Genomic DNA, 10,080 nt, shown 5'->3' with positions numbered 1-10,080 from the left:
TTTCAGATAATTTGAATTTTATTGGGAATGCCCGTTCTTCGGTGGAAACTTTTCCGGAGACCCCCACGTATTCTCTATAGTTATTATTAGTTTTTAAGTTGCCGCTTACGCTGAAAATCGATTATATCTTCAAGAGTGTTTAAATTTTCCACTTGAAATTTTAAAGAAACAGTCTTGAAAAATAATGACTTCAAATTAAAAAAAAAAAATTAAAAATAATCACCTTCAATATAATATAGATATGGAATATAATATTGCTGGTCACCCAATGAAGGCTATAAAAGTACCTCCCAACTTTTGGTTTTGGGGTGTTTTTTGCACTTCTCAAACCAAATTGGCTGGGATTTTTTTTTATTTTGGAGGATTATAGGGTATATTGACCTAAGTTTTTGGTGTAGCCCACATATAATACCCCATATTAGTCGACATTTTTGGCGATTTTTGGTTTCTTAAAAGCCATTTACAGTCAGTCACTAGTCACATTTTCCTACCGATGTAACTTTATTTTACCATTACGAAGTGTCTTAAATTTCGCATTCAGGGACTTTGGTAAAACAACTTCTTCACAGTTAATGTTCAAAGGTCACGCCACATTTTCTGTATGTCCTAACGCAATTTTTCAACCTGAATGAATGTATTTTTATATTTCATATATATAGCGACTTTTCTATGTGTTTCTCTAAGATCACCCAAAATACATTCACGGAACAATTTCTTACTAAACATACAGGTTGTAAATGCATTGGTTGATGGTAAACCAGTAAGGACAATTTCATGTCAATGTTCCATCGAGGGAACTTGAATGAATTTAAATATGTGACGTTTATCTATAAGTGAACCGACTAACATCAATCCATACACATGCCTTTCTGCAACCTATGCTAAATTTCACTTCATTCGGGCAGATCTGGAGTCGTTTGCGTATAATGGGACAAATTTATGTAAATCGATTTAGATTACACTTGACATACAATATTCGGTATGCCGCCCTGTTCAAAATTTAATTTCATTCAGACACCCGTTCGAAAAATGTCTTCATATGCACAAATTTCAAAAAAAAAAAAAAAAAAAAAAACATAACGCCATTCTAGTCTCAATTTGGTTCGTTGTGCAAAATTTCGTGTCAATCGGACAAACATTAGGAGTTTGGTGTACCATTTACCTAAAATTGGACGAAAATATATATGTATAGGGGGCTTTGGTGCACCATTTACATAAAATCGGACGAAAATATATATGGGATGAAAAAATATGTACATATGTATATGGAAGCTATATCTAAATTTGAACCGATATTCACGAAACTTAACGCACATCATTCCTGTCTTATTTCAGTACGCTATGTTAAATTTCGTGCAAATCGTAAGATATTTAGGAACTTTGGTGAACCATTTACATTAAATCGGGCGAAAATGTATATGGGACCTATGTCTAAATCTGAACCGTTTTTCAGGAAACATAACACACATCATTCTAGTTTTAATTCAGTACATTCTGCCAAATTTCGTGCAAATCGAATGATATATAGGGGCTTTGGTGCACCATTTACATAAAATCGGAAGAAAATATATATGGGAGCTATATCTAAATCTGAACCGATTTTTTTTTTCCAATTTCAATAGTGTTCGTTGTTGTTCCAAATAAATGAGCTGTGCCAAATTTCATCCAATTCGGATAATAGATGCGACCTGTACTTTGTTTACAATTTAATATGGACAGACAGATGGACAGATAAATCGACTCAGAAAGTGATTCTATGCATATTCTCAAAAAGAACCATGTGTCTATCTCGTTTCCTTTTGCCTGTTACAAACATATGCACAACGACATAATAGCCTGTACTACAGTTTGGTGAGGGGTATAAAAATCCAACCTTATCATAAATGAATCCACCATCCCCACTAGAGCAAATCGCTAGAGTTGAGTTATTCCAATCTTTCACCTACATTTTTCCCGCTCATTGGTGGCATTCATAACCGTTTACCAATGAACGATTGAACTAAATGAATGACCTAGTTCCTTTTGTGGAACGATCGGGAAAATTTCAAACAACTTCAGGAACGAGATTGTTCAACTCTATCAATATCAAGGGCGTAGATTATCAGTTAGTAGTTCAGTTACCATGACGGAAATTTCAAACAACTAGGAAATATATTTTATTCTGGTTGTCATTCCTTGTATATCCTTATGTTTGAAAAGCCACCCTGACTTTCAATACCTTCTTATTTTTTTATTAATTTTTAATAACCACATTCCTTTTTTTCTTGTGCGTTACAGAGTGTGCCAACTTTTCACCGAAGTCATCATCGTTCTTCCTCAGCGGGTAGCCGAAATGGCCAACAAACATCTTCGTCCACGGGTCAGTTGAATAATGTCGCCGGTATATGCGCCACCAGTTTAGCCTATCAAAATATCCGAATACCACACACCTTTATGGTGCATACCTATGGTATACCCACGGTCTGTCAATATTGTAAGAAACTCCTCAAGGGCCTGTTCAAACAGGGTCTTCAATGCCGCGATTGCCAATATAATACCCATAAGAAATGTATGGATAAAGTGCCACAAGACTGTACCGGCGAAAGACAGCTGCAACCGAATGATTTCAATGAAACCTTTACCCCGACACATGGCACCGGACACAAGGATCGTGATAACTTCTTTCGCGAAGAATTCGATGATAGTGATTTTGATGAGCAAACCTCAAATGATCACATGCGTAGTGGAATGGCGCATAAAACGGGTGGACGACCCGGTTCGATGGGTGTGCGCACCACAACAAATGCTCAGAATTCACCACCCGAATTGGTCAATGGGTTGAAGAGCAGCGATAGTGAACACTCGACGTATCACAATGAAAATCGTAGTGCCGGTGAAGGACAATCTATCGATGGACAATCGGAACAATCAAGTTCATCATCATCGCCAAGTGCCAATATTCCGCTTATGCGTATTGTACAATCAGTGAAACACACCAAGAAACGTGGCGGCCAAGCTCTCAAGGAAGGTTGGCTGGTGCATTACACCAGTTTGGATTCAACAGTTAAACGTTATTTCTGGCGTTTGGATTCGAAGACCATAACTCTGTTCATTTCCGAGCAAGGCAGTAAATATCACAAAGAGATCCCGCTGGCTGAGATTCAGGCCATTGAAACGAATAATGATGTTCGGGTGGATAATAATTACTGCTTTGAATTGAAAACTCTTAATGTCAACTATTATGTGGGTCAAGATCCATTGGCGGGTGTGCGGGAGGAACAGGCTGTCCGTTTACCACCACCGGAGAGTGGTATTGGTACAGATATTGCCAAAAGTTGGGAGACCACAATTAAACAGGCCTATATGCATGTTACCAATACACGTAAGTGCGGAATTGAGGGGGTTTTTAAGAAGTTATTGAACGGCATTAATGATTTTTGTTTGTTATTTTAGAATGTTGTGAATCTGAGGAAAATGTCCAAGACATGGGTCAATTGTATCAAATCTTCCCCGACGAAGTATTGGGTTCCGGCCAATTTGGTGTGGTCTACGGTGGTGTCCACAAGAAAACGAAGCGGGAAGTTGCCATTAAAGTTATCGATAAACTACGGTTCCCAACGAAACAGGAAGCTCAGCTTAAGAATGAAGTTGCCATATTGCAGGTAAGAATTCTATAGAAAACTTTTTGCTCTCTTTTACTGAAGATGAGATTCTTCTTCGATGTAAGAAGAGATTTTTCTCTTTTATGTATAGAAGAGTTTTCTCTTCTATGTCTAGAAGAGAGTACCTTTTCTAGGTATAGAAGAGAGTATCTCTTCTATGTATAGAAGAGAGTATCTCTTCTAGGTATAAAAGAGTTTGCTCCTATATGTATAGAATAGTTGATCTTCTGTGTATAAAAGAGTTGCTCTCCTATGTAGCGATGAGTAGCTCTTCCATGTAGCGATGTTATACTCCTCTATGTAACGATGATTTCGTGATTTGCTCTTCTATGTAGCGATGAGTTCCAGATTTGCTCTTCCATGTAGCGATAAGTTGCTCTTCTATATAGCGATGAGTTGCTCTTCTATGTAAATATGAGTTTCTCTTCTATTTATAGAAGAGTTACTCTCTTCTATGTGTAGAATAGTTACTCTCTAGCGATGTTATACTCCTCTATGTAACGATGATTTCGGGATTTGCTCTTCTATGTAGCGATGAGTTCCAGATCTGCTCTTCCATGTAGCGATAAGTTTCTCTTCTATATAGCGATGAGTTGCTCTTCTATGTAAATATGAGTTTCTCTTCTAAGAAACGATGTTCTCTTTTATGTGCAGAAGAGTTGCTCTCTTCTATGCGCAGAAGGGTTGCTCTTTTCTATGCTAAAAGAGCTTCTTTGGATGTGGATGAGTTCTATATGGAGTTGTTCTCTTATATATGTAGAAGAAAGTCCTTCTTCTATGTGTAGGAGAGAGTTTCTCTACTATGCACTGAAGAGATTCCCTCTTCTATGTATAGAAAGGAGAAGAGAGTTTATCTCATATGCACTGAAGAGATTCCCTCTTCTACGTATAGAATGGAGACCGTTTTCTATGTGCAGGAGAGTATTCCTCCGCTATAGGTAGGTAAGAGTGTATCTTCTATATATAGAAGAGACATTCTCTCTATTCATAGTAGAGACATCAAACTCGTATATATATGTATATATATTTTTTCTATGTGTGTAAGAGAGAAGTACATCTTATACGTTGTATAAGAGATTTTTTCTTTAAGAGAAAAGAGTCTCTATTCATAACCCTCCTCTCCCCTCTCTCTATTGTATTTTACAGAACATTTCCCACTGTGGTGTTGTGAATCTCGAGCGTATGTTCGAAACTCCCGAACGTATTTTTGTCGTCATGGAAAAACTTAAGGGTGATATGTTGGAGATGATCCTGTCCCACGAACGTGGACGACTTAGTGAAAGAGTCACGAAATTTTTAATAACACAAATTTTAATTGCCCTCAAACATTTGCACAGTCAAAATGTGGTCCATTGTGATTTGAAACCTGAAAATGTTCTACTGTCATCCGATGCGGAATTTCCCCAAGTGAAATTGTGTGATTTTGGGTATGCTCGTATTATTGGAGAGAAATCTTTTCGTAGATCTGTTGTGGGTACACCGGCATATTTGGGTAAGTGGTTGCTGACATTTTTTATAGGCAAATTTTTATATTTTCTATTTGGTGTCCTATAGCTCCAGAGGTGTTACGCAATAAAGGTTACAATCGTTCTCTCGATATGTGGAGTGTGGGTGTTATCATTTATGTCAGCCTGAGTGGTACCTTCCCCTTTAACGAAGAAGAAGATATTAATGATCAGATACAAAATGCGGCATTTATGTATCCTCCTAATCCGTGGAAGGAAATTTCATCGAATGGTATGTGAATGAGATGTGAAATTCCGAACTTCTATAATCTGGTTTTGATTTTCTTTCCAGCCATTGATTTGATTAATAATTTGCTGCAAGTGAAACAACGAAAACGTTATACGGTGGATAAAAGTTTGCAACACTATTGGCTGCAGGATAAACAAACCTATCATGATCTACGCAATTTGGAGAGACAAGTCGGCACGAGATATCTAACCCATGAAGCTGATGATTTACGCTGGGCCAGCAGCACGGGTGATATGTGACCTGTTAATGGTCACACAGCATGTCCCACATTCCAATTAAATGATAAAATTCCCGAATCACCTGAACCGAAACAGCAGCAGCAGGAACAGAAACAGGAGCAGCATCAGGTCCAACCGAAAACTGTAAAAGAAGAGCAGCGACGCAAATCCTCGACTACGACGACACCAACACCCACTCTGCATATGGATTTGGATAATTGTAATTGCCGTAGTTTACCCTCGAATAAGCCAAAGGTGGAAGCCATTGGGGATAAGGCATTGAATTGGATGCGTAACCATTTGTGTCGTCACATCAAATAAATCCATGACTACGTTTTATTTTTACAACAACTCCGCCATGGCCAATAAAGTTTTTTTTTTTAATTTCAAATGGCTGCTATTCGTTACTAAAATTACTACTTTAAAATGACAACGATCAAATAATACGTGTACTAGGTCTACATTCCCAACATCAACTATATTTTCGAATTAAATTTTTTCCTATTCCTCTCTCTTAAATTGAATCCTCAATGTTTTTACTGAAAAACATGAACAAAAGGTACCTTAAATTTTACATAAATATTATATAGTATATCTATTTCTCTATAAATATATATACATTAAGACAGTGTGTGTATTATACACACCTATTATACATACATATATACAATATTGCCTATAATAAATATAAATATATAAATAAAATAATCATTTAATTAAGTTATAAGTGTTGTAATTTTTTTTTAAATAAAATTTGAAACGCTTTACAGAATTAAAAACAAAAAAAACTAAATATTGTGCTATGTTTCTTGGACCCCCACAATCTCTAATGCTAAACGAATAACAATTTATTAATGCAATTATACAAAAATTAAAAAAAAATAAACAAATGCACACATACATAAACATTTTATGAACAAAATATGTTAATGCTCTTCTGTAGTAAAATTAGTACGATAAGGAAATTAATAACGCGGATAATATTACTAAAAAAAGAGACCCAGCTCTCTTTAAAAAATCAAAATTATTAAAACAAATTATAAGAGTCATTTACGTTAATGCTCATGTCATATTTTTTCTTGAATAAAAACAGGATAACAATTATTTCAAAATTTAAAAAAAGTTTTTTTGTTTTATTTTTTATATCGGGAAATATTCTTTTATGGTCATAATCAGGACTTGCATTTTTTGAAGAATATTTTTTCAAGGCCTTAGACAAGACGTGGATTTATTAAAGAATATTTTTCAAGGGCCAACTGAGGCGTGGATTTATTAAAGAATATTTTTGCAAGACCCCAAGCAAGGCGTGGATTTATTAACCCTACGATCAACAACCAAAAAAGTATACGTAGATCAATAACCGTGGTACATTTGTACCCATCCAAAGATAGCTCTGTAACTCATTAAAAAAGTGGACTATCGTGAGGTTTTTTGTTTTAAATTACTCTATGCGGATTTGGTCTAGATGTAGGAACTCAAAATTATATATACATTAAAATAATATATATTTAAATCCATGCTTAAATGATAATCTATCTAATACAATCATAGTAAATTCGTTATAGCTTTCGAATGGGTTAAGCTTTTTTAGTTATTTTTTTATTGGGATCTTATTTATGTGTTCCTCAATTCCTCTGCAAATTTTTGTGGCCCTTGACAACATGGGGCCATCAGGGCGACTCGTGGAAGTCAGAAACTACCATGGTTTTCCCTTGGTATACAGGGACTAAAACAATTATTATTGCCAATTATTCGCATTTTATGAGTTTAGAGATTGTGATTGGCACATTTTTAACCCTATTTAATACTTTAAAACGTTATTTAATGATAGTTTATATATTTACGTCAATTTAGGATTGTAATAAATCAGACTAATTCGATTATAGAAAAAGTTTCAGGCCCAATATGAAGAATAATTGGATAATTATGGACAATAATCATTGTTTTTGGCCCTGTATACCAAGGGAAAACCAGGGTAGTTTCTGACTTCCACGAGTCGCCCTGATGGCCCGATGTTGTCTAGGGCCACAAAAATTTGCAGAGGGGTTGAGGAACACCTAAATAAGATCCCAATAAAAAATAACTAAAAAAGCTTAACCCATTCGAAAGCTATAACGAATTTACTATGATTGTATTAGATAGATTATCATTTAAGCATGGATTTAAATATATATTATTTTTTTTTCTAAACTTTATTTTTTATTTGCAATCTATTTACAATAAACATTCAGCAAATTTGATAAATTCTTAGATATAGACAGAGTAGTTAAATCCCAGTGGATTTAACAATATTATATAATTACAATTTTTAATTAATTTTAAACATTATGTAAGAAATGGGAGATCTAAAACATGCCTTCTTTTCAGTCTTCTGATTTCGTCTGAGTCATCCAATAAGCTGATTGCAAGGATGTTTGAGTGATGACTTAATCTGTCTAAATATAGAGAACTATAGTTTTTGATTTCATCTTTAATTTTATTAATTTTTAAATCTCTGTGGATGATGTTGTTATTAACGAACCAAGGAGCATCCGTAATCAATCTAAGCGTCTTTGATTGGTATCGCTGCAGAATCTCAATATTTGAATTACTTGTTGTTCCCCAGAGTTGAATACCATATGTCCAAATAGGTTTAAGTATGGTTTTATACAAAATTACTTTGTTCTCCAAACTCAGTTTTGATTTTGGGCGTAGAAGCCACATCATCTTTTTAGTTTTCAAATCCAATTGATGTCTCTTAGATGTTATATGTTTCTTCCAGTTAAGTTTTCTATCAAGGTGAAGTCCAAGATATTTAACACAATCCGCAGAAGGAATGTCAGTTCCATTTAGTGTTGGAGAAGGACAGTCTCCTCTTCTTAAGGTGAAGGTAACATGCACGGATTTTTCGGTATTAACTCCAATATTCCAGTTTTTGAACCATTTTTCAACCATGATAAGATGTGTTTGGAGTATATTTGTAGCTATGAAAGGGTCGTCATGTGTAGCTAGAATGGCCGTGTCGTCTGCATAAGTGGCAGTCGTAGTTGCGTCACATATAGGCATATCTGCTGTGAAAATTGTATATAATACTGGGCCTAATACACTTCCTTGTGGAACACCAGCTTTTATGCCACCAATATTGGATTCTTCACCGTTGACATGTACATAAAATGTTCTACCAGTTAGATACGAATTTAACAGCAAGTAAAATGGAGCAGGTAATAATCTTTTCAGTTTATATAATAAACCCTGATGCCACACTCTATCAAACGCCTGTTTAACATCCAGAAACACACCAGAACAAAATTGTTTGTTTTCCAAACAATCTCTTATAACTTTCACCAAACGATGACACTGTTCAGGTGTTCCATGTTTTTCTCTGAATCCAAACTGGTGATCAGGCATAACATTTAAATGATGAAGAATTGGAAACAGGCGTTTTCTATACAATTTCTCGAACAGTTTAGAGAAAATGGACAGTAAACTTATAGGCCTATATGATGCTAATATATTTTCAGGTTTACCAGGTTTAGGTATCATTATGATTTTAGCACATTTCCATTGTACTGGAAAATATGATAGTCTCAAAATTGAATTGAAAATTTGAGTGAGAAAGACCACACCCTTTTTGGGAAAAGATTTTATGACTTTGTGATCTATTGAGTCTGAACCCGGTGCTTTTTTCTTTAAAATTTTAATCTCATCACAAACTTCATTATACCTAAAGGGTTTAATAGGGCGACTCATTTGGCATGGAGCATTCAAAAAATCTGTGATCACCATGTTTTGTCCTGGATTACACAAATCAAAAGGTGAAAACGAATTCACTAGATGATCTTTAAAGGCTTCGGCTTTATCCTTATTAGACCTACACCAAGTTCCATTGGAATTTTTAATAGGCACATTTCTTTTTTGTGGTCTTTTAAGATATTTAGTTGCTCTCCATAAATTGTGATCATTATTTTCATTGGGGCTTAGATTGCTTAAGAAATGTTCAATAGATTTGTTATTATAATCACTTAGCAGGATTTTAAGACGATTTGAAGCTCTGTTTAAATTTGTTTTGTCCATTGGATGTCTTGAATTTTGCCAAATTTTACGCAAACGTCTCTTTTCTCTAACCATTGCTCGAATTTCAGCCGTAACGTAAAAATGTTTATGATTATTACCAACATTTTCTGGGGTGTATAAACTAGCAGCATCATGTATGACTTTTTCCAAATGATCTACTGCATTTTCCAATTCTTTACCGGTCTTTATCGATATATTTAGATTTAAGTTTTGTCCAATAAAATGTTGGAACATAGGAATGTCTGTTTTCGATGTGATCAACTTTTTTATTTTACGCTTACAAATATTGTTGGTCGTGTAGTTAGCAATAAGTGGACTGTGATCTGAATGTAAGTCATAATTTGAACTGATGCTTAGCGAAGATTGGCATAATCCTGAGATGACGAAGAAATCTATTAAGTCAGGAGTTTTAT

The 10,080-nt window shown here is 35.0% G+C and overlaps 1 protein-coding gene across 1 annotated transcript; it reads left to right on the top strand.

The window, feature by feature from the left end:
* Nucleotides 1-2,277: 2,277 nt before the first annotated feature.
* LOC133337718 (serine/threonine-protein kinase D3-like) lies at nucleotides 2,278-5,708 on the top strand (the record flags this gene model as incomplete). The annotated part of the gene is made up of 5 exons (XM_061545925.1): nucleotides 2,278-3,361; nucleotides 3,433-3,641; nucleotides 4,788-5,133; nucleotides 5,196-5,378; nucleotides 5,439-5,708. Coding segments are annotated over 5 exons (2,019 nt in total), but the record flags the coding sequence as incomplete, so codon positions are not given.
* Nucleotides 5,709-10,080: the final 4,372 nt, after the last annotated feature.

This window comes from Musca vetustissima, unplaced genomic scaffold (assembly GCF_032173495.1).
Source record: "Musca vetustissima isolate MV318-11 ecotype Yass unplaced genomic scaffold, APGP_CSIRO_Mvet_v1 utg186967, whole genome shotgun sequence".
Lineage (NCBI taxonomy): Eukaryota > Metazoa > Arthropoda > Insecta > Diptera > Muscidae > Musca > Musca vetustissima.
This window is presented reverse-complemented; position numbering and strand designations above follow the sequence as displayed.